Source organism: Camellia sinensis, chromosome 2, assembly GCF_055761805.1.
Source record: "Camellia sinensis isolate YWXY chromosome 2, ASM5576180v1, whole genome shotgun sequence".
NCBI classification, from domain to species: Eukaryota; Viridiplantae; Streptophyta; class Magnoliopsida; order Ericales; family Theaceae; genus Camellia; species Camellia sinensis.
The window spans coordinates 94,280,841-94,306,339 of record NC_138962.1 but is presented as its reverse complement, the minus strand read 5'-3'; the positions used below and the strand labels follow the sequence as shown (position 1 = coordinate 94,306,339).

The 25,499-nt window shown below is 37.9% G+C and overlaps 1 protein-coding gene across 2 annotated transcripts; it reads right to left on the bottom strand.

Moving 5' to 3' along the window:
* Positions 1-700: 700 nt before the first annotated feature.
* Positions 701-23,914, bottom strand: LOC114264625 (cell division control protein 48 homolog C). 2 transcript variants are annotated; one of them, XR_014361364.1, is made up of 11 exons: positions 21,820-22,944; positions 8,373-8,986; positions 7,384-7,536; positions 3,575-3,691; positions 3,389-3,493; positions 3,032-3,124; positions 2,654-2,719; positions 1,915-1,979; positions 1,617-1,818; positions 1,211-1,348; positions 701-1,029 (listed from the first exon to the last, which is right to left on the bottom strand). XR_014361364.1 is itself a non-coding variant. In XM_028205298.2 (10 exons), exons 1-10 carry the CDS (start codon positions 22,772-22,774, stop codon positions 982-984), a joined length of 2,463 nt encoding a protein of 820 aa, XP_028061099.2. In that variant the 5' UTR covers positions 22,775-23,914; the 3' UTR covers positions 701-981. The 2 variants fall into 2 exon arrangements, 1 of the variants encoding a protein (XP_028061099.2); XM_028205298.2 differs by lacking the exon at positions 3,032-3,124 and having other exon boundaries at positions 21,820-23,914.
* Between the last annotated feature and the right edge of the window lie 1,585 nt (positions 23,915-25,499).

Genomic DNA, 25,499 nt, shown 5'->3' with positions numbered 1-25,499 from the left:
ATTTTTAATCCTCTTTTTCCGTATCTAAGAAACAATTTGGAAACAGGTTTCCATTTCCATTTTCAGTTTTTATTTTTATTTTTTATGATATATATACTTTTTATTTTCAAAATAAGTTTCCTTCCACCCTCACCACTACCGGCCACCTTCCAGCGTCCCTCTAACCACCTCGTGACCTCCAGCAAGCTTTGAAAACCCTCGGGCAAGCCTTTGGGCCACCTTCCACCCTTCAGCCACCCTGTGACCTCTGCACAGTCACCCACCGCCAACCACCATTTCTGATAATATATAGTGCTTTCCAAAAGCTCCAGGGCTGTTCACCAGGACCATGAACCAGCTAAAAACTTATAATGTAAGCTTCAGACTCGTTTTGGGCATTTTCCTCTGGCACTAGACAGAAATATACAACATATATATGCGTGCGTATGTATACATATATATATATATATATATACGAGAAATTCTATAATACACAATCCCTTTTGGGTATGTACCATACTATATGCTATGAAGGTATATAATACATATACCTTAGGCTGCTTCACGTATTTTCATAACGAAAATAAAAAGTAAAATCCAGAGTTCAAGTATTGCACTATTTGAATTTGGCATAGTTCAATTCAATCTGTACACTTCTTTTTTTCCATTTACCAACCTCCCAAAAACCAAAATAGTAAATTCTGAAAATTGAAGTACCATGTTAGCCAAATAATGATAATAAACCTTCTCTATGAAATGACATGTAAGCCAAATACATCATTCTTCACTACTACAAAATCTTTTCCTAGCATAGGGATGAAACCTATATTCAGGTCAGATAAGTTATCTCCAGATTATTTGTTGCAATCTCACGCATAGTAGCAACTAGAAAACAATCCGCAATATCTACAAAATTGATTATAAAAATAAATAAAAAAAATAAAAAATAATCTGATTATCTCAAAAACCATCAACAAATACTCCATTTTCCCAAGTCTACTCTCACACTGCTTTGAAGCTTTCTGACAAAAGTTGGTAGTACTGTTTTTGCTGCACCCCAAACAGGTTCATAAATTAGGTGGAGGGCAAAAAATAAATAAATAAATAAATAAAACTGAGCTGCTTTTTTTTTTTTTTTTTTTTGAACAGAATAAAACTGAGCTGCTCAAGGCCAACATACATGCATGTTTTTGCATACAAAGACACTGTTAAAGTCATTATTAACTCATACCTTGCTTGAGACAGATGGAGAGATCTTTTCCAGAGCCTGCTCAAAATGCGTTTTATTGATAGTCAATGACGTGGCATCTGAACTACTACTTTGGGCAATCAGTTTCTCTTCGAGTGCAGCCATGGCTGCTTCATTCATCTAGCATTGACAAAACAAAAACAAACCATGTGCAGTTAGGAAAAGCCCAACCCAACCACAAGCCAAGCTTGGCATGACCAGACAATCTCGGAGTGCAAGCCGGCCTTGGGCAACTCTCAGCACAGCTCGAGTAAGTTGATCCTAGATAACCTCTCAACCCACCCAAGTTGCACCCTAGTACTGTCAGTGTGTGTGTGTGAGAGCGAGAGAGAGAGAGAGAGAGCTACAGAAACAAATTATGCAAACAGAAGTTCAAAAAGAGTCAAACCAGTGCAGAAAGATCAGCTCCACTAAGGTTTTCACAAGCTTCATCCCTCCCAATGGCAATTAAGTCCACACTGGCATCTATAGGCTTTTTCCTAGCAAGAGCTTTTAAGATCAACCCACGCTCATCTGGACTCGGGAGAGGGACATACAGGAGTTTCCCAAATCTTCCAGGCCGTAAGACAGCACGGTCCATCACCTCAGGTCTGGCACATATTTTAGCAAAAATCATAGATGATAAATTTACAACATTAATAGCGCCATAGAAGCAAACTCCAAGAAAAAAGAGACAATTAGTTCACCTATTTGTAGCACCAATGACATAAACACCCTGTCGCTGCTCTGCACCATCCAGCTCTACCAGTAGCTGCAATAAATAATAAGACACGAATTCATTTTCAATTGCATATCTTGTAATGGAGTTTCAACATAGTAGCATTAGGGTTCAACGTTCATTTGGTTCAGCTTACCCTCCACCTTAAACTATATCATAGTAGGTTCAATTCTCATTTTCTGATCCAAAAACCACCAAGAATCAATCCATTCTCTCTCTCTCTCTCTCTCTCTCTCTCTTCTTTTTTCTCTTATTATTGCACAAATCCCAATTGAAACAGTTTTAAAATAAAGACTATGAAAATTAAAAGGCACTTGATGAAATATTTTCTTTTCGGGTCACCCAAGCATTTTATATTAAAACTGGTATAAAAACATTAATGCTATCAAACCCGAACAAAGAAGCATAAAGCAGTAACCTGAAACACAGTGAATTACCTATTTTTATTAGGATATGACTCCATGTATAGAAATTGAGCCATTACACAAGTGTCTGTGACAAACGCATATACAAACCATTGACTTTTGATTTGGTTCAGTTTACCCAACTCCTTAAACTGGGACTGAACCAAAACAAATTGAAACCACTATTTCTTGAAGCAAGACCAAATCATAATGACCAGAGAATTGCACCAAACCAAGAAGGAGACATAAGATAAGTATATGTGAATGACAGAGTTCAGAAACTGAAATTGTAATTTATTAGACCTGGTTCAGGAGCCGCTCAACAACCCAGCCCCCTTCTTTGCCGCGCTTTGTAGTCAAAGCATCCACCTACAAAAGTTGAAGCAAGAGTTCCAAAACCAAGTTAAGAACACGGATAATTATTGTTGATACACAAACAGTAATCCTTACGACCAATTGCAAAGGTACACCTTTTTTTTACTGGTACTACCACCCAAACCCCCCCCCCCAAAAAAAATATCATCTATTCATAGTCAAATTCAATTCAGGAGCACGCTGAAAATGACTCAGAAAAAAGTATCAAAACCCACTTTGCAGATCATTACTGCAAAAAAAAAACAAAAAAACAAAAAAACCAAAAAAAAAAAAAAAAGAAAAGGAAAGAAGAGGAAGAAGAGAGACCTCATTGTTAAACTCTCATAACATAAATAACAATGTTACATAGTTGGCTTGAATTCTAATCCTGTGGGACCCTCTTCTCCCCTGCCCCTCCCACTGCAAAGAGTAAAAAAATAATAATTTATACAAAAAGTGCTTTTGTGAATGACTCCGTCCTATCTACATCCACAGAAAAGTAGGCTTGCTCCTCTTCTGCCATTTTTTTTCAGTCAGGACCAAAAAAAGCATACGAAGTCTGACGGAGGTACATGATTTTATTATTGACTCATTGCATAATTGTAATGATGGAAAGGGGCCCATAGTTTCCCAATTAACTTCGAGCATCAAACAAAAGAAGAAGAACAGTAACCAACCACATACCTCATCAAAGAAAAGTATGCATGGAGAACACGTTCTTGCACGACTGAATATTGTCCTAACTGCCAACTCGCTTTCTCCAACATATTTGTTCAAAAGTTCAGGACCCTTGACGTGTAAACATAATTAAGATCATACAATCAAAAATGTATAAACACAAGATTGGACAGTTAAAATCAAGTGACAAACCTTGATATGTATGAAATTGGCTCCCGCCTCATTGGCAACAGCCTTAGCAATCAATGTTTTACCACAGCCCGGAGGTCCATAAAGCAAAAATCCTGTCTCCAGATCAACCCCAAATCCCTGAAAAAACCAGCTAAATCTAAGAACACAAATCTTACAATGTTGAAACCACAAATTCCTTCATATTATGCTGATATGCAGAAGAAGACTAAAGAGTAAAAAAACATAATGATTGAGTGATTTGGTATAACTGGAGGATCACAATAGCGACGCACGCATGCACATAATCAAACCTCAACCAAATGGAGGACAACAAAATAATTAATTTCCATATTTTGCCAGGAAGTGGGAAATGACTCCAAACATGGGTCTGTCTGTAGACTTGGTACATATCGAATTACAATTTTGCCAAAATCTTGTCAATTGGTGCTGTTTAAACTAAACATATCAAGGAAATGTTGTGCAAATATGAAAATTATGGCCTCATAACTATCCTGAAATGTTGGAGGTATGCCTCGCTTTCTATACTGTAATAGATGGTAGCAAAGAAGCAAATTGAAGTTTAGGCAACAAGAACCAAACAATAAACAATTATCATTGATCCAACAAATATACATTAAAATGACACTTCATAACTGTCTGCATATAATATACTAGTGTGTGTAAGCCCACCGAATGGGTGTACTATTAAATCTGTAAAATATAAAATTTGATTTTGAATTAAAAACATGTATTGTGTGTTACTCAAGTGGTAAAATTGTTATTGAGAAGACCAATGGTCTTAGGTTCAAGTCTTATTCACCTTACCATTTAATTTTTTGTTTTCAATAGAGAAAAGATCCATTTAATTTTTTCTTTTCAATGGAGAAAACATATGATAAAGTGCCTCGGGATATAATCTGGTGGGTGTTGACAAAATGTTACATTGATGTAATTAGAGATATGTATGAAGGTGTGGTGACCACTATTAGTTCGCCTGCTAGAGAGACGAGTGAATTTCCAATTATTGTAAGGTTACACCAAGGATAAACCTTAAATCCTTATCTTTTCGCTTTAATTATGGATGAGTTGATGCACAATGTTCAGGATGATGTGCCATGGTATATGTTTTTGCAGATGATATTATGTTAGTGGATGAGACTAGAGAAGGAGTTAACATTAAGTTGGAGATTTGGAAAAAAATACTTGAATCTAAAGGATTTAGTATAAGCAAAACTAAGACAGTATATGGAGTGTAATTTTAGTAGCAGTCACAATAAAAGCAGAGGAGAAGTGAAGATTGAGAACCAAGAACTACTTAAGAGTGAACATTTTCGTTATTTAGGATCGATTATCTCAACAACTGAGGAGGTTGGAGTGGATGTGGTCCACAGAATTAAGGCGGGGTGGCTTAAGTGGAGGTGTGTGTCTGGAGTACTGTGCGATAAACGACTACCCATTAGACTAAAAGAGAAATTCTACAGAACGACTATTAGATTAGCAATGTTATATGGGACGGAATGTTAGGCAATTAAGAAACAACATGTAGATAAGATGACTGTTGCTGAGATGAGGATGTTAAGATGGATGTGTAGCAAGACTAGAAAAGACAGTTAGGAATGAGTATATTCGAAAATGGATAGGAGTAGTACCGATAGAAGATAAGTTGAGAGAGAATAGATTGCACTCGTTTGGTCATGTACAACGCAGACCAACAGAGGCAGTAGTGAAGAGATGCAGTACAGTGACAGTAGATGGTAGTGTTAGAGGAAGTGATAGACCTATATTGATGTGGACTAGTATAGTAAATAGAGATATAAATCTCCTTAATTTAACGAACAAAATGGCCTTGGATAGAGTCGAGTGGAGAAGAAGGATTCATACAACCGACCCCATTTGATAGGACTTAAGGCTTGATTTGGTTTGGAAAAGATCCACTTGGCAAAAGGAGAGAAGAAGCTTTAGGACACCAAGTGGGTTGTTAACTTTATATATAGTATAGATAAGCAAATTAAAGCAATTTCTAGATGTTTGTTGATGCCATATATGATATCTTTATTTATTTGGCCAAGCGAATATTCTCTAATAGAATGAGTAGTAATTGGAAACACTAGTAAGCAAAAACAAGACCATGGATGCCTGTGATTGACAAAAAATCAAAAATAATAAAAAATATATTTATGATTAAAATGTTGGTAGATTTATATTATTCTACAAGTATTATAAACAAGCACCAAAAGGGGGAGCAAACCTTGTATGTTAAAAGCCCAAAACCTATAAACTATACATCCAAGGACAGATTAAAAATAGCAGTATGTTTAATAGCAAGAAAACTATTGATGTGACAAAATAATGTTCTGCCTTTGAAAACATGAGTCTAAATTTTATTTTCTTATATTTAAAAATTCCATAGGAATAAATATAAATGTAAGAATATGAGTATACATACGGCTTGCACATGTATATTTATGTGAAGGGAGGAGCGCTCCATATGTGTTGGTACATATAACAAGCAGCAAGATGACTATTATTATTGAGTACAATTAAAGGGGTAGGAATGAATATATAAGTGATAGCTTATGACACCGAGAATTTATATATTAGCAAAAAATGGAAATAAAAAATGACAACGTGTGGGATAATAAAAGGGTATATATGAGGAAAAAACACATATGGGAAGTCAACAGGTTGAGATGAAATGAAATATCTATATACACAGGATAGAAATTTTAATATTCCTGATTAAAAAGAGGCACCTCGGTGGTGCAACCCATGTACAAAAAGGCTATATCATCTATACATCAAAATATGTTTTTTTCATCTAAATCAAAATGCCTATTCAAAGGCCTCTACGAAGTCCAAAAATTGATTCAAAGACAGGTTAACCAAACCAGAAAACCAACTATACAAAATGGAAAGCAATCAATTCTTTAAAATAAAAATTGAAGCTTAGCCTACTCTTTTCTCCCCAAACTATCCACATAAGAGTCAAAGAGACTAAATCCCAAGGATCCTTCTCCCCCCTATCCACACTCGTATTGTACAAAATTTCGACTTACAAACAAAATATTATTTTCTGCCCATTTTTTTACTTCTTCATTTAACAAAGGAAATGAATTAAAGGGGCTAGTATATGGGAGCCTCTCTCTTTTGTAATGATCCCTCAAAAATGTTTTTAATTGGGGGTATTTTGTGACGTAATTGGTGATCAAATACTTGACAGTCCCCACAAAATTAATGAAAAATTTAATAGGTTGCCAGAGACCTCCCTTACAAGCAAAAAGGAGGTCCACCATCTCCCTAGGGAACACCCAAACAAACAACGGTCAACGTCAACAAATCCCATGCAACCCCACAATGAACAAAGAGATGGGATTGCTTTTTACCCAGTTTATAATAACACTAACATACATATGCACATATATGTGTAAGCTGTTCCAGCACTCATCAGTTTCATAACAAGTCTGACCAAAACCACTAGGGATCTCCATTAAGTGGCAGAGATAGAACTAGCATTTTTAACCATTTAATTAGAATCAAAGCATAAACATATATATGTACACAATAAATGCTGCCATTCCAATATGGAAGCTCGGCTCAACACATGGGCCAACTTGAAAAGTAGCACTTCAGGATTAATAAATTCAGGAGTTCCTACTGGAATCCATGGTTTGCCCAATTTAGTCAACCATTTGACTAGAAACATGAGAGAGAGAGAGAGAGAGAGATTTTAAAAAGAACAGCTATGGGGTGAAGACTCTACCCAATTCTTTTGATATCCCTTTGTAATGCCTTATTTTAATTAAATAATGAGATTCAGATGTAAAAATTACCTCATAATCCTCGGGATATTTTATACGCCTAACTATGTAACGGTCAAATTCCTGCCTTAGCAAATGGAGGCCCCCAACATCTTCCCATTTTACATTAGGAATGGCAGAGAACCCTTCTCTTCTAGAAGAGGGTTGAACCAATTTAGCTGCTTCCTACAGATAACATGTAAAAGGTTATATGCACCATGGTGCGAGTAAATCAATCATAAAACAGCTCTTAAAACTGGCAATAAGTATTGGCAATAACGTGAGTATGCAAACTGGACTTTAGGTATGAAAAATGATACAACGTTAATGGTCACAAAACCATTACAAAAACATCAGCCACTTTTTTATGTTCAGCTGCATGCAAATTAAGATTAGTGAATTGAACCAAGGGAGCACATACCGAACTGCAAAACAATGGGGGTGTTTGGCAAGTTGGATTTTAGCCTTTTTTGGCTAAAATTCACAAAATGACAAAATAGGCTAAAATAGCTAATAAGACAAAATATCATATCAAATCCATAATCATTTTACTTTTTCTCTCACAAACATCACATTCAACTACAAAAAAATCCAACTATCTTCCCAAACACAAATTTTAGCCTACTAAAATAACAACTCCCCAAACACCCACAATATAAATTAATTAATATTTCGGTAGCTCAAATATCAAAAAGAATAAGGTATGATTTCCAGAGGATAATGCTGTTAAGGGTGGAAAGGATGAGACAAAAATCATCTCATATATCACATAATATGAGTACAGGCACATATGCAGAACAAGCAAGACAACATCAGAAGTGATATCTGAGTACAGGCATGTATGCAGAACAAACAACGATAAAATCACAATTGATAAATGTGTACAGGCATGCATCCAGAACAAGCAATGATAAAATCACAAGTTTATTACACTTCAAATAAGTAAATACCGTGTAGACAGTATTCATTTAAAATAGAATCATAAAATTTTGCATGGATAACAGTGTTCTGTCTCCAGATACCTCGAAATCAGCCATAGTGATGCTAAGGTTTTCCATCTCTTCAGGCAACCATGGAAGCCTCCACCAATCTTCAGTATCCTCATCTGTGGGTTCTCTAGATTGCTGAGACTTTCTTCTGTCAATAATTCTCTTCATAGCAAGGTTACCAGCCTTATTAGCTAGGGCTGCCAAGTCTGCTCCAACAAACCCTGGCGTGGACCTGGCTATTTTCAGAAGATCAAAAGCACCCTCAAGTCTGAGATTGCGTGTAAGAACAGAAAGAATCTGAACCCTTGCATTTTCATCTGGAACACCTAAAACAATCTCCCGATCAAATCGTCCAGGCCTCCTTAATGCAGGATCAACCGCATCGGGCCTGTTGGTAGCTCCAATTACCAGAACATAGCCAGGTCTGATATTGGAACTTTCTGCATTTGGATCAACATCAGCCGGTTGTACAAGCCTGTGTGATTCATCCATGCAAGTCATCAACTGTGTCACAATCCTTCTCTCCATTTCCCTCTGTAAATTCTCCCTTTTTGAAGCAATTGCATCAATCTCATCAATAAATACAATAGACGGTGCTGTCCTATATGCTTTTGCAAAAAGTTCCCGAATGTTTTCTTCCGATGCACCTGAAATAAAAGAATAAAAAAAAGTGCAATAATGATATAAGCATTCAAAAGCTTCTCTATCATGATGCTGAGGACAGGGAAGAAGGAAAACCAGTAAATGGTATAGTTAAAAAAAATAATAAGGTTGGGTTTTGCTCAAAACAAGTTTCATTGGGAACAGTTGTATCAGTATTAAAATGGTGAAAGACTGTTAGCTTTAATTTCCAAAGAAATGCATAATACATTCATGAGGTAAAATGTCAGAATCAATATTGTTCAAATGGAGTTCCTCATGGTAGCTCTTCACTACCATATCAAATCCATGTAGAACTAAAAACAATTCCAGCATCCAAAAGTTGGTAGCATTAAGAAGCAAATAGTTCAAAATTTTAATTGGATTGGGGTTAAGCAAATGCTGGGCCATTATACAATTTTACAATTGAAATGATGCCTCATTGATTAGAAGATTATGAGAACCAGAACACTATGCAAACAAGGAATGCAGGGGATGGAAGGCATTCCAGTCGAGCCAAATATACATCTATAACTTAGCATCAATGCATTTCAAACCAGAACATTTCAAAAGAATCTGAAATAAGATGTAATAAAAGGGCAACCCAATGAAATAAGAAGTAATAATGCGACAAAATGCCAAATGGCTGAACAGGAAGGCAGGGAATGGGAAAACAATAAAAAAATAAATAAACGACACACCAGACCTTAATTTTTTGCGTTATCTTTTAAGCAGAGGATGACACCTTGGTATTGCCTAGTTACACCATTTTTATCTTTTCTTTAGAACCAGGACACTATGTTAACAAGGAAAATGAACCCCATGGTTCAAAAATGCCCAAGAGAAAAATCTAAAGGGCACTTGTCCAAATAACCCCCATCAAATAGAGAAGGCAAGATTACTGTAACAAACGACATTGAAGATTTCTAACATTGTGACTTTAGGCTTGCACCCCCATGTTTACTAATTAATGTGACATGGTATTGATGTGCTCCAAATAGTGTCAAGGCTTCCAACTAGCATCACCAGCCAAAGTAGACCACAAAACAATTGTAGAAGAGTATCCTCTACCACTAGAACTTTCAACACTCGTTTTGACATTCACAGCCATAAACAAGGGCACATAAATCTCAAATAGATCAGCACAACCAATAAGCAGCAATACATTTTCAAAAATAAAACCTTCATGGTTCCTAGAGCGCAAATATCAATATCCTTAGGATTTCAAAAATAACCATTGAGATAGAATTTGATTGTTCCTATTGAAGGTGGCTTCCAAGCAATTGCAACCCAATAGGCATCAATAAGAACATGTGACTATCCAATCCCTTATTGTATAAAAATTATATTGAAAGGAGGCACCAATGGGTGCAGCCCGTATACAAAGAAAAGGAAAAACAACTATACACCAAAAGCCTACTCAAATGTCTCTAAAAATTTATTCAAGTACAGGCAAACCGCCATGTGGCTATCCAATCCCTTTTTGTATAAAAATTATATTGAAAGGAGGCACCAATGGGTGCAGTCCGTATACAAAGAAAAGGAAAAACAACTATACACCAAAAGCCTACTCAAATGTCTCTAAAAATTGATTCAAGTACGGGCTAGCTGCCACCAACTATACAATATAGACAAAAATAAACTCTTAAACCAAAAAATTGGCTGGTCTCTACCATCAAATGTTCTTCAATATAATCACCAAAGGGGCCGCCAAGCACCAGGCCCTCCTTCATCTCCTCCTTATATGAACACCTTTCCAAGAGAAAGGAAGTTCCCCAACATGTCTAGGTACGCAAAATACATGTCTGGTAGGTGAGATACTTTGTACAGCATGGGTACTTCAGTGAGTATTTTGGAGTAGAAATGTAATTTTTTTTTTAAAAGGGATACTAGAATAATTATATTGTGCATATTTAAAAGAAAAATTAAGTATAGGATATTTTTACAATTATAAAAAAAATAAAAAATACTAGAATTCTTTTCTGACCATTACAAAAATACTTTAATTATTTTTTACATTTGGTTTTTAATAATTACATGTATTGTAGTAGTACAAATTATAAAAATATTTTTCTACAGACGTACCAAACCATACCCGTACTCTACTTTCTTTCTTCTTCTTTTTTTTCCCATATCAGCATACCCCATAACGTACCTACACCCGCACCTATGCTTCGTAGCTGAAAAGAGAAAGAATCCTATCCCTTGCAGTTGCCTTTCTATAAATCCACACTGTAACGTAGCAAAACCTCATTATTCCAACCCACCAGCAATATCTCTCCCAACCGCACGTAAACCTCCACAAATCGTTAACAAAGCTTGATTAAAGTTTAAGGATAGCAAGCATGCGAATGGCTATGTTCATTCCCTAACCAGAAAATAAATTGTGTTCCAATCAACCAAGTGGCATTTAAAATCTTCCAAAATAGAAAATCATGTTGCAACTTCTCCAACTGCTTTGCCACAAAAACTAAGATAGTAAACACATAGCTGAAATATGTGGGGAGGATGGCAAGAAGACTCTTAATCACAGCAAGTCTGGCATCTTTAGAGAGTTACTGCCTCTTCCAACCTGTAAGGCATTTCTGAAATCTATCAACCACCATATCTCAAACCACCCTCGCCTTGAAAAGGATCCAGTGGGAGACCTAAATAAATAACAGGTTAAAGGTCAACCTTACACCTAAGAATGCGCTTGCCAAGGCCTCCACATGTGAAACTTCCCCCTCCAATAGCACATATTCACCTTCAAAACGGAAACTGTCTTTAGAACACAATAGCACAAACTGGAGAAAGTCCAATTGTTGCGTCTTCGCCCCACTAAACATAATGATATCACCAACAAAAAGAAGATGGGAAACTGGATCGTAGGATCGTAAGATCCTACATTGCTAAAACGATCCAAATCGTTGTAGGATGGGTGTTATAACAAGATCACAAGTAGGATCTGTTAGCATATATTATATTATCATATTACTTTCTGAGTGTGTGTAAGTAATCTATGCCTCAGGGCTCTCTTGTAATTTGTCCAAATCTTCATTAATATAAATAGGAGATGATCCTAATCAAACCCTAAGCTGGTTAATCTCTACAAGCTTCATGGTATCAAAGCAAAACCTCTAGGGTTTCGGTTCACCCTTGTTGGTCGACCTGTGCACCAACGACACTCTAGGGTTCGAAACTTACCTGGGTTGGTCATCTGTTGCGTCGATCTCCACTTCGTCGATCTCTGCTTCGTCACTTCGTCAATCTCAGTTCGTCCTTCGTCAATCTTCAGTCGACCGATCTCCTCTGTCGTCTTCATTCCTCAATCGCCTTCCTCTGTCGCCTTCGTCTCTCAGTCGATCGTCACTCCGTCGCCTTCCTCTGTCGCCTTTGTCTCTCAATCGATCTCCTCTGGTATACCCTCTGTTGATCTTACCTTGATATGTCGTATATAGTTTTTTAATCTTCCACACAGGTTCTCAAAAACTTTAAAAAAAAGACAAAAAAAAAAAAAAAAGACGACAAAAAAAAAAGAAAAAAAAAATATTTTCTTAATTTTGTTATGTCTTTATAGTGGTCACTGTGCCTGTTCTTTCACCACCACCTTCCGGGTTTGTGATTGCCACTAGTTTTGTTGCGGGTTCGGTAGTATAATATCCATAGTAGATTCCACCAGTGTGTCCCCTACTTCTCAAACACCGAGGAGTGAGAGTCCCATTATACCTACTACCATGACTGAGACCCCCAACCCTAGTCTGAAAATCACCACCTCTCTATTTAATAGTCAGAACTACTTAGCATGGTCTCAAAGTTTAACTATATTTTTGAAGAGCAAAGGGAAGATGGGGTATGATGATGGCAGGATACAGGCACCTAGTACCACTGACCCGGGTTATGACCAATGGGAGATTACCAACTCTTTGATTATGGGTTGGCTTATTAATTCGATGGTTCTAGAAATTGGTGAGGGCTACTTGTCTATGGAGACTGCTTAGGATGTTTGGGATGCTATGGCTGCCACCTATTCACGCAAAGGGAATTTCTCACAAGCATTTAAGTTGCGCCGCTCTATTGAGAGCTCACTTCAGGGGGAGCAGACTGTTCTTCAGTATTTCACTTTCCTCACTAACGGCTGGAAACGCCTTGACCACCTACAAGACTATAAGCCTGTTTGCCCTACTGATTCTGTCGGGTACAAGAAGTTCATCGCACAAGAACAGGTCTTTAAATTTCTGGCAGGCCTAAATGTGGAGTATGATCCAGTTAGGAGTCGAGTTCTGGGTATGGACACTCTTCCTTCACTTCAGGAGGCATTTGCCTATGTACAGAATGAGGAGAGTCGCCGGTTTGCTATGATATCCCCTGTCTCTACTGACCGCTCAGCATTACTGTCTACTCCTCGAGATGGCCCCAGCCTGACTCCCATCCCTCCGTCTGCTGCTAAGGAGTCTGTATTCTGTGATTATTGCAAGAAGTCGCGGCATACTCATGAGACGTGTTGGAAGCTTCATGGGACTCCATCCGGGGGTCGAGGTGATCAGTTTGGTTCTCGAGGAGGTCGGTCAGGCCAGTCTAGAGGACGTGGTTCCTATTCCCGGGCTCATCAGTCTAGTGCCGTTGATACACTTGATTCTAATTCTGCTTCTATTGGCCAAGCTTCTGATACTGAGCTTGAGGATGCTCTGAGCCAATTGTTGGACTGCCGATCTTCTACTGCTCTCAGTACAGCTTCCTCGTCCTTTGCCCGCTCAGGTAACTTAGCCTCTACTCCTTGTGTTTTCTTCTGTCATAAGTCTTTGCCTTGGATTATTGATTCCAGTGCCTCAGATCATATGTCTGGCTCCTCTGATCTTTTCTCTGCCTATAAGCCCTCTTCAGGTCAGGACAAAGTTAGGATTGTAGATGGTACTGTTTCTTTCATTTTTGGAAAAGGTTTAGTCTAAGTCACTCCTACCAAACCTCTATCTTCTGCTCTCCATGTTCCCAATTTTTCTGTTAATCTGTTATCCTTGAGTCGTCTTACCCAGGATTTGAATTGTAGTGTGACATTTTTTCCTGATCGTTGTCTTTTTCAGGACCTTGTCACGAGGAGGACGATTGGTAGTGGTAGTGAAGAAAATTGTCTCTACTTCTTAGATCAACCAGACAAACTTACTTATTCTTCCACCACGTCTTCTACTACCCCCGCTAATTTATGGCTGTGGCATCAGCGTCTTGGGCATCCTTCCTTTCAGTGTTTTAAAAAGCCCTAGGCGCATCAAGGCGCCTAGGTCACCTGGAGCCTGAGCGCCGAGGCGCGAGGCGAGGCGCACGCCTCACCAAAGCGAGGTGCAAGTTATAAAAGTTAAGCAAAATATTAATATAACACAATTTTCAACATAGAAACTATTTAATATGTATATTATTAATTTTTTAATAAGAAGAGAAGAGAAGAAGAAAAAAAATAATTAATTTTTTTAATATATATATTATTTTATTTATTTATTATATTTTTTACATAACGTGTTTTAATTAATTTTTTTTATTTTATTTTACATACATGTGTTTATTTTTTTTATTACTGTAAATAAGTATATATTCTATTTTATATATTATATAAGTATATTATATATTATATAATAGATATTATAGGTATTATATAATATTATATATATATATATGAATCAATTATATATTATATATTATATATTATATATAAGTATAAGTATATTATATATTATATAATAGGTATCACTTTTTGCTCTCTTTTGACCACATTTGGTCATTTTATATTGAAAAGTTTTGAATCCCTATAGGCATGCCCACAAAAAAAAGCACTTTTTTATTTTTTTTTCAAAAAAAAAAAAAAAAAAAAAAAAGGTAAAGCCCATGAAGCCCGCGCCTCGCGCCTCAAAAAAAAGCCCTCGCCTCAGCGCCTAAGCTGCGCCTCGCCTCGACTTGTTCGAGGCGCAAGGCTGCGCCTCACTGTGCCTCGAGCTTAGGCGCGCGCCTAAGCGCGCTTTTTAAAACACTGCTTCCTTTTATTTACTTAAGCATTTATTTCCATCTGGTTTCGCAAATCATCATGTATCTGACTTTCTTTGTGAGTCTTGTCAACTTGGAAAACAACATAGAGCTTCTTTTGCTCCCAGTTTGAATAAAAGTTTGGTTCCTTTTTCATTAATACATTCTAATGTTTGGAGTCCCTCTCGTGTTATGTCTGTGAAAAGTCATCGATGGTTTGTTACATTTATTGATGATTTTTCTCGTGCTACTTGGGTGTATCTCATGAAAGATAAGAGTGAGGTTTTCTCTGTGTTTCGCAATTTTCATAAGATGATTTGTACTCAGTTTGGGGCCACTGTCAAACTATTTTGTTCTAATAATGGCGAGAAATACATAGATTCTAGGTTGGGACAATATTTTTCTACTTATGGCATTATCCATCAGACCTTTTGCACCAATACCCCTCAACAAAATGGGGTGGCGGAACGCAAAAATCGGCATCTTCTTGACATGGCTCGGTGTATGTGTTTTTCTATGAGTGTGCCTCGACCCTATTGGGGCGACGCTGTTCTCACCGTTGCCCATCTTATTAATCGTCTCCCTACCCAGGTCTTGCAAAAATAAGCTCCTCTTTACGTCCTCCTAGGTTCCCAATCCTTATTTTCTATTCCTCCCAAAATATTTGGTTGTGTCTGTTTTGTTCATAATCACTCTCCTTCTCGTGGTAAGTTGGACCCTCGCTGCCTCAAGTGTGTTTTTCTTGGTTACTCTCCTACTCAAAAGGGGTATAAATGTTACCACCCTTCTTCTCGCAAGTGGTTTGTGTCCATGGATGTTACTTTCTCTGAGTCCCAGTCCTATTTCTTGTCCTCTCCGGTATCACCGTCCTCATTTTCGAGGGAGCCTTGGTGTGTAGTGATTCATGTGCTTCCTATGGTGGAACCAGTTATTCTTGCACCACCCTCTTCTACTGGACTATAGAACCCAATGTTACCAAGGATAAGGACGGGCATGTTTATGTCCAGGACATAGACAAACAACAAGTTAACTGGATACAAGGGATCACTTCTGCTCCTCCACTACCATCTCCTACTTCTGATGAGAATCTAGGTAACTATGAATCTCTTGAGTCCATTGATCTTGATGTTCCTATTGCCAAGAGGAAGGGTGTGAGATCTTGTACTCAACATCCTATCCCACATTTTGTGTCCTACTCTCATTTGTCATCCTCATATAGTGCGTTTGTGTCCAATATTTCCTCTGTTAGTATTCCTAACCATTTTCAGGATGCTCTTGCTATCCCTGAGTGGAAACTAGCCATAATTGAGGAAATGAAAGCACTTAGGACGAATGACACTTGGGAATTTACTGAGTTACCTACGGGCAAACGACCTGTGGGATATAAATGGGTATATACTGTGAAACACAAAGCAGATGGGTCTATTGAGCATTACAAGGCAAGACTTGTGGTAAAAGGGTTTACTTAGACATATGGCATTGATTATCAGGAGCCCTTCGCACCCGTGGCCAAGATGAATTCAGTCAGAATACTTCTCTCTCTAGCAGCTGATCTAGATTGGCCGCTTTATCAGTTTGATGTCAAGAATGCCTTTCTTCATGGTGACCTTGAAGAAGAGGTATATATGGACATTTCTCCTGGTTTTGAGGATCATCAGACAGTAGGCAAAGTATGCAAGCTTCGAAAGCCATTATATGGTCTCAAACAGTCTCCAAGGGCTTGGTTTGAGAGATTCACTCAGGCTATGTTTAAATATGGCTTCAAACAGAGTCAGGCAGATCACACCTTGTTTGTGAAACATTCCTCACGTGGTAAGACTACAGCACTTATTGTTTATGTAGATGACATAGTTCTTACGGGCAATGATAGTGGAGAAATACCTCTGTTGAAGAAATATTTAGCTAGTGAGTTTGAAATCAAAGACTTGGGAAGCTTGAAGTATTTTCTGAGAATTGAAGTTGCTCGCTCTAAGGATGGGATATTTATCTCACAGAAAAAATATGTGCTTGACCTGTTGAAGAAAACTGGGATGCTTGGCTGCAAGCCATGTGCCACTCCACTGGAACCCAATCAGAAATTGGGGAATGATGAAGAAGGAGAAGCTGTTGATAGGGGGAGCTATTAGCGATTAGTATGTAAGCTCATTTACCTATCTCACTCCCGTCCTGATATTGCTGTTACTGTCAGTGTGGTTAGTCAGTTTATGCACACTCCTCATCAGATTCACTTCGAGGTTGTCATGAGAATCTTGAGGTACTTGAACTCTATTCCTGGTAAGGGTCTTTATTTTTCAAAGTATAATCATCTGCGTGTGGAAGCCTATACAGATGCTGACTAGGTTGGATCAATAACTGATAGGAGATCGACTTCAAGGTATTGCACCTTTGTTGGAGGCAACCTAGTTACTTGGAGGAGTAACAAACAGAATGTGGTTGCCAGATCAAGTGCAGAAGCTGAGTTTAGAGCTATGGCACAAGGGGTATGTGAGCTTTTATGGATCAAGTTATTGTTGAGTGATCTAGGTATTGATCAGACGGACTCCATGCGGTTATACTGTGATAATAAGGCCACTATCAACATCGCTTACAATCCGGTTCAACATGACAGGACAAAACATATTGAGATTGATCACCACTTCATTAAAGAGAAACTCACTAGTAGTACCATTTGTACTTATTTTGTTCAATCTAGTGAACAACTTGTTGACATTCTCACCAAGGGAGTTGGGAATAAGCCATTTCATGACATATTAGGCAAACTGGGCATGAGAGATATTTTCGCATAAGCTTGAGGGGGAGTGTTAGCATATATTATATTATCATATTACTTTCTGAGTGTGTGCAATTATTCTATGCCTCAGGGCTCTCTTGTAATTTGTCCAAATCTTCATTAATATAAATAGGGGATGATCCTAATCAAACTCTAAGCTGGTTAATCTCTACAAGCTTCAGGATCTTGTAAGATCGTATGGGATTGCGCAGGATCATAGGTAAGATCATAAGTAGGATCGTTGATTTTGTGATTTTTCACTATATTTTTAATATGTATCATTCTAATTTGCATTTTTATCTTATTTTTTATAGAAAGTATCCGATCCACGAGACCCTCTCACCGATCCTACCTAGGACCCTGATTTTAACAACTTTGTTGCCATCGTAGATCCATTAAGCTACCCAATTTCTAAACCTACAAGGAACCCCCATTATACCTCCCTCTCTACCATCCTACTAAACACCTCCATAATTAAGATAAAAAAGAAGTGGGGACAACGGATCACCAAGGTGAATAGCCCTTGAAGAAGTCTAACCGACAAGATATAGAATCTGGTCCAAGACCTCATCCCATGCACCTCATATTTACACTCCACCGCTCTCTGCCAATATTTGTCCCAGTCGCACGTAAACCTCCACAACCACATCATGAACCAAGCTTGATTAAAGTTTAAAGCCAATAAGCATACGAATGGCCAAGCCCCATTCCCTAACCAGAAAATAAATTGTGCTGCAATCAACCAAGTGGTATTTAAACTCTTTCCCATCCCCCCCTATAGAAATCATGTTGCCACTTCTCCAACTACTTCGCCACAGAAATTGGGATAGTAAACAAATATATGAAATAGGTGGGGAGGATGGCCAAAATACTATTAATCAGAGTTAGTTTGGCACCTCTAGAAAGTTATTGCCTCTTCCAACTTGCAAGGCATATGTGAGATCTATCAACCACCATATCCCAAACCATACTCACCTTGAAAAAGGATCCAAGTGGGAAGCTCAACCTTACACCTAAGCATGCTTGCCAAGGCCTCCACACATGGAACTTTCCCCACAATAGCACATATTCACCTTCAAAACTAAAACTGTCTCAGAATACAATAGCACAAATTGAAGAAAGTTCAATTGTGTCACCTCTACCTCACAAAAGATAATGATATCACCAACAAAAAAAAGATGGGAAACTACCATCGTAGATATTAAGCTGTCCAATTTATAAATCTTCAAGGAAGCCCCTTACACCTCCCTCTCTACCAAAGTTTTTAAAGGCAAATGCGTAACGTAAGGAGTTTTACCCCGCATGAGGCAAGGCGTAAGCCTTTAGGCGTTGAGGTGTAAGCATTTTAAATTTTGAATTTTTATATTTAGTAAATAATTTAAATATTTTAAAACAATAAATAAATACATCAAAATTAAATATAAAAGTGCAAATACTTTTCTACTCAAGGCTCACTGCAGAGAAGGAAACTTTGCTTTATTGAAAGTAAAATTAGTATTCTTAACTTTAGTGATTGAGCTTCTCATTGAGCATTAACTTGGTATTTTTTTTTTGATTGGTCATTTATTTAATTTTTCCTATAGAATATAGTTGCAAAAGGGGTTCTTTTTATTTTTTTAATTTTTTATGTTTAAACCATCTACTAGACTAAGTTTAACAAGACCCTAAGGCAAACTCTTTATATGTGGACTTCTCACATGCTTATGGGTAAAAAGCGTGACGCACCCACGGCGCATGTCTCAGGTTGTGTGCGCAAGTCTTTGGGGAGTAAAGCCTAAAAATCAAAGCCTTAAGGCAAGCATCGAAGCAAGCCTCAATAAAACCTTTTTAATCGTACAAAACACCTCCATAATTAAGATGAAAAAAATAAAAATAAAAAAAGGAGTAGGAACAAAGGATCACCATGGTGAAGACCCCTTGAAGAAGTCTTCCTTTTTTTTTTTTTTTTTTTTTTTGAGCAACAACAAAGAAAATTTTATTACTAAAAAAAACCCTTGAAGAAGTCTAACCGATGAGATATAGAATTTGGTGTAAAATCTCATCTATAACCAAAACACACATGCTCCAAGGAGAAACTCTCAATTAACAAGATCATATCATATGATTTCTTTCTTCTTTCTTTTTTTTCCTTTTTTTTTTTTTTGGATAAATAATCACATCCAATTTACATATTAGACTTAGAGAACCACTCATCAACCTCAAATCTACCACCTCATTTTCCGCCAAAGCTGCATCCAAAATTCGCCTAAATTAGACAAAAACGTTCTAAGAATAAGACACTATTGAAGGCAACACCACAGTTAACAAAGACCTTAGCCAATAACTTGTAAGCCCCCTGCCCCAATCAAATTAATGGGCCTGAAATCTCTAATATCCTCCGATTTCTTAACAAATGTTATCAATTGGACTAAATTAACACGATGTGCAAAATTAAAGGGCAAAGTTGATACAACTAAAACTTCAAAGACCAAATTGACATGAGGCAAAGTATAGGAACCACGTGTGTAGTTTGCCCTAAAATTTTCTACTTGAAAGTCATTGGCTTGTAGTAACTAGTAAGGACTAAAATAGACATCAAGTTGCAAGAAAAAGGATATCAAATGACATAATTAGGTATTTGTCCCCATTAATCAAAGTGTTGGGAGGATTGGACACAGACCTAACCTTAGGCTTTATTTGAATAAAGTGGCTGCCAAGACTCAATGTATTTTTATGCTTAGAGGCCTAAGCTTTTATCAATAATCCAATCCACGCCCATTAAAAATAACATTAATTAATCCAAGGAAATTGAAGGGATGGACCAAGTATAGATGTAGCATTTGGTAATACATGCACAACAGCTATGAAGCACGGACACGCATATGGACACGGCAATTTTAAAAAAATGGGGACACAGACACGGCTGGGGACACGGCAAATTTTTTTTTATTATACAAATATTTTTATTTTAATACAAGTTAATTATTTTATTTAATTATTATATTTTTAAATAAATATGTTTATATTAATTTTTTTATTTTATTTTATCTACTTTTTTTTTTGGATTAATATGTATATAAGATGTCTTTTTATTAATATTAAATAAATACATATATACATATATATATATTATACATAATGTATCTTTTTTTTTAATATTAAATAAATAAATATATACATATATATATATATTATATATATGAATCAGAGCAGAGAGAGAGCGAGAGCCGCGAGAGTAGAGAGAGAGAGACGCAAGAGCGAGAGAGAGAGAAAGAGCGAGTGATGTGACGTGACAGCAAGAGAGTGAGAGAAGCGAGCGAGAGGGAAGGCGAGAGAGAGAGAGAGAGAGAGAGAGAGACTTACGGTGGTCGACTGGATGGAGGTCGAGGTTGAGGTCGACGGCTTACAGTGGTTGAAGTCATGAAGATCGACAGGCGAGTCGACTAGATCAAAGTCCAGGTTCATCTAAGAAGTACGGACACGACACAGACACGCCAACAAGTAAATTTTCAAAAAAAATATAGAATGCAACACATGGAGAACACATATAAGATATATAATTCTATATGTTTATTATATGTCATGTATAAGTGTGTTTCTTGTGTGTTTAAGTATTAAAAAGTGTCCGACGAATGTCATGTCGGTGGTGTCACCTTCTTCTTAGCCCTATAAATCAAGTTTGCAGAAATGGTTAGCTGTGTTTAACTAATTTAACACAATCCTGATATCAGCCTGATTCACTTAGTGAAGACTCCATATCCTAAAACCATATAATCCTCTGCCAAACATTTAAGTATGCCATTGCTTGAAATGCCAAATATATAAAACTACCAATCAAAACTGGGGAAAAAATGTACAGCGATATATAAGAGAGTCCTGAAACATTAAAGTCTACAAATATGTGTGTGTGTGTGTTATTTGATAATTTTAATCATTTAATGGAACAGTGGTGGCTCAACAATCCATTCCTGTGACGCATTCAAATACAGGCGGTTCATAATTACACAATCAAACAATTAAATACATAGCATTTCCATATAAAAACTTAAGTTGAAAAAACATTACATAGTTCATAAATATCTAAGCAAAAAAATCAATTAGTACCTGAAATACCAGAGACCAATTCAGTAGCTGAAATCTTATAGAATGGAACTCCGGTCTCATTAGCAATGGCATGAGCCAGTTTAGTCTTTCCACACCCCGGCGGCCCGTGCAACAAAATCCCGGCCATCGGCCTCACCCCAAGCCACCTTGGCAACTGAGGATGGTAGAGTGGAACAATCACCTCCATCTTTAACTCCTCCACTACTCCTTCCATCCCACCCAAGTCCGTAAACCTTGGCCCATCCTTCCCCTTCGCCTCCTCCTCCTCATCACCACCACCGCCACCACTAAAACCTTTTGCATCTCTTTTCCCAAAACCACTATCACCTCCAAACAAGTCAACCTTCTTAGTAACCTTATTATTATTATTATTAACAACCTCCAATTCCACATTCTTCAATTTACTGGCATCCTTCGATTCGCTGTACATATCACGCAGCATCGACTTCATCAAATCGAACTCCGGCTCGAATTTCTCCCCGTAAACCGCATCTTCGGAGGTCGAAACCGCACCGTCTGTCCCATCTGCCGACTCCGACTCCGACTCCGACTCCGATGTGGACTGGCCCCTTTGATTCCTCCGAATGTGCTGATTCTCCAATTGCTGCAACCTCTCGTCACTCGCATCTATTATCTTCATCTTCTTACGAGCGGGACGATGATTATCTTGGTATTCGTGGTGATTTGATGTTGAAGGACGGCCTAGACTGCTTGATTTGATGGTTTTCTTGGACTTCATGTGGTGTTCTAGGGTCTGTTGAACGGTTCTGGTGAAAGGTTGAAGCTTGTGTCGACCGTACTCGGGAAAGTTCATGCGGAGGTTGGCGACGAGTTCGTCGACGGTGGCGTGATTGCTCTTGCAGGACTCGATGCGGCGGCAGAGGACTCGTTCGAAGACCGTCGACGGCGAACCACCACCGCCGCCACCGCCTCTTCTTCTACTTCCCATTTTCATCTCTCTGGGCTTCAGATCGAAGCCTCGAGGGAAATGAAGTGCAGAGAGAGAGACAGAAACATGAGAAGGATTCAAGGGTTTTTAGCTTAGGGTTTTGGCATCTCGGGTGAGTCAGTTCAGTGGGGCATGTTCTTAAACCCGGCCTGAAGGAACCGACCCCGTTCCCGATTACAATGTTTTTTCTCGAAAAATACTCTTAATTGGGGATGGTAATTTGAATCCGGTCCGATGGAGACCGGACCCTTTAATTCTGAATTGAGCAAGTTTTCCTCAAAAAATACTCCCGATGAGATGAGAATGATATTCAAAAATCAATTCTCGAACAAATTCGGGCCAGGAATGGGGATAGACTCTTGGGGCCCGACCCCGGTCCGAAATTTCCCCCAAACATCCTCGCTATGCACCTGTGTTAGTGTTATGTACCTGTGTTAGTGCTTAGTTGTATTATATTATTATATATGTAGTGTATTATAGTTGTTTGTATTATATTATTATATATCTAGTGTATTATGTATGTTACTGTCTGAATCACTCTCACTCTCTCGTTATTCTCCCCCTTTGTTCTTCTCTCTCAACTCTTTCTCTCTCATAGTCACCGTGTTTCCACCACCACCGCTGGCCCCGACCTCCCCTCTCTCTCTCTCTTCTCCTCACCTCAGTTTTTTTCTCTCTCTATTCCTCATGGCCACCCCCACCGCCGCAGAAGGTCCGTCTCTCTCTCACCACCATCGAACCCACCGCCACAGCCACTGTCGATCTCGCCACAGCCATCGTCTCTCAGATCTGTACTTAGATCTGTTATCTCTCTCCCTCTCTCTGATCTGATTGTTGGTACTCAGATCTGTTTTTTTTTTCAGATTTTTTTTTAATTTAAATCTGTTGATGATATGAAAACATATATATTTTTTTTCAAATTATTTTTTTTAATTTAGATCTGTTGATGATGATGAAAACATATATATATTTTTTTCAAATTGTTTTTTTTTTTAATTTAAATCTGTTGATGATGATGAAAACATATATATTTTTTTCAAATTAATTTGTTTTTTAATTTAAATCTGTTGATGATGATTGTTGGTACTCAGATTTGTTACATTGATTTGTTGTTCTTGAACAAAATTAAAATTAAAAAAAAAAAAACCTCGGGGATTTTTCGGGATCGGGGAAACCCGATCCCCGTTAGGGGACGGGACGGGGGGGTGATGGGTTCCCCCGCCGAGGATCGGGATTGGGGACGGGGACGGGGATTTTTTAACCTTCGGGGATTGGGGACGGGGAGTGTAGTCCCCGGCCCCGCCCCCGCCCCCGCCCCAGCCCCGCCCCGCCCCCGGCCCGTTGCCATTCCTACTCCTAACGGGCAGGACATGGTATTCGAAAATATATCCCAATCAGTTTCGGGCTGGGAATAGGGATAACTTTCACAGTCTCGGACTCGCCCCGTCCCCACCCTATTTTTCCCTGAAGTAAAATTACCTTTATACCCCTTTATCATTCAGATATATATATATCTCTCTATCTTTCACGTAGATTTGGATCACTCTCTCTCTCTCTGACCTTTGTCTCTATCTCTCTCTCATTTGAAACCCTCACCTCAAACCAATGTCAATCGAAGCAAAGGAGCAAACCATGGAGATGGTGTCCCATAACCCAACCAACTAGGATGCCACCAGACGAGAGTCGATCGCAGCTTCTCTCTTCTCCCTCTCTCACCCACTGCTCCACCACCGCCTCTGTTATTCCACCACTGCCTCCGTCATTCGAAGATGACATTCGATCGCAGCTCATCTCCTTTCCCTCTCTCACCGCTGCTCCACCACCGCCTTTGCCATTCCATTACCGCTTCACCATCGCAGATCTATCTCTCTATTTCTCTTTCTTGCCATTTCTGCTATCTCTCTCTCTCTCTCTCTCTCTCTCTCTCTCTCTATTTTTTAAATCTGTTGTGTTGTTGTTGTTGAACATTAATATGTTGTTGTTGAATATCAGATCTGGAGCTTTTTTAAAATATCAGATCAGAGCTGGAGCTTTTGTTGTTGTTGAATATTAAATCTGTTGTTGTTGAATATCAAATTTGTTGTTGTTGTTGTTGAATATCAGATCTGTTGTTGTTGTTATTGTTGTTGTTTAGTTTAGTTTATATTTTGGCCGGGAAATTTTTGGGGTCGGGAAAACCCGATCCCCGTTAGGGGACGGGAGTTGGGGCAGTGATTGGTCCCCTCGGGGATCGGGATCGGGGACGGGGAGTGTGATCCTCGGCCCGTTGCCATTCCTAGGTTCACTTCATATGTGCATCATTATTCAGCGATTTGAGAATGAAAATTTTGCGATTTTGGAGAGTAGGAAAAAAATTAATTTATTGATTTATTTTACTTATTATATAAATTATAAATATTTAAAATTAATAAAATTATGTTATATTATTTGTTAGTATATTAATTGGTGTATCAATTAATGTGTATAGTTTTATTCGATTTATTTAGGTCATATTGTTTATTTATTTATTTTTTTTGCACATTTTTTTTAGAAAAAAGTTATAAAAAAAAAAGAAGCTAATACACTAGCCTTTTTTTGCACTTTTTTTTTTTATAGAGAAAATATGATGATTTTGCCTACCCAAACTATCATTCAAAAATCAATTCAATCTCTTTTTTTTTAATAACATCAATTTTATATCTAAATTATTCAATTTTACTTTATCTCATCGTCAATTGATGCCTATAATCAA

Bases quoted from the DNA above. Each gene is read 5' to 3' on its own strand.
- LOC114264625 (XM_028205298.2), bottom strand. From the start codon at position 22,774: ATGAAAATGGGAAGTAGAAGAAGAGGCGGTGGCGGCGGTGGTGGTTCG. The intron at 3,692-7,383 runs GTAATTTTTACA...TGGTTTTTTCAG, and splicing joins AATATCCCGAGGATTATGAG to GGATTTGGGGTTGATCTGGA. The intron at 1,349-1,616 runs GTTTGACTCTTT...TGTCAATGCTAG, and splicing joins GAGCTGATCTTTCTGCACTG to ATGAATGAAGCAGCCATGGC.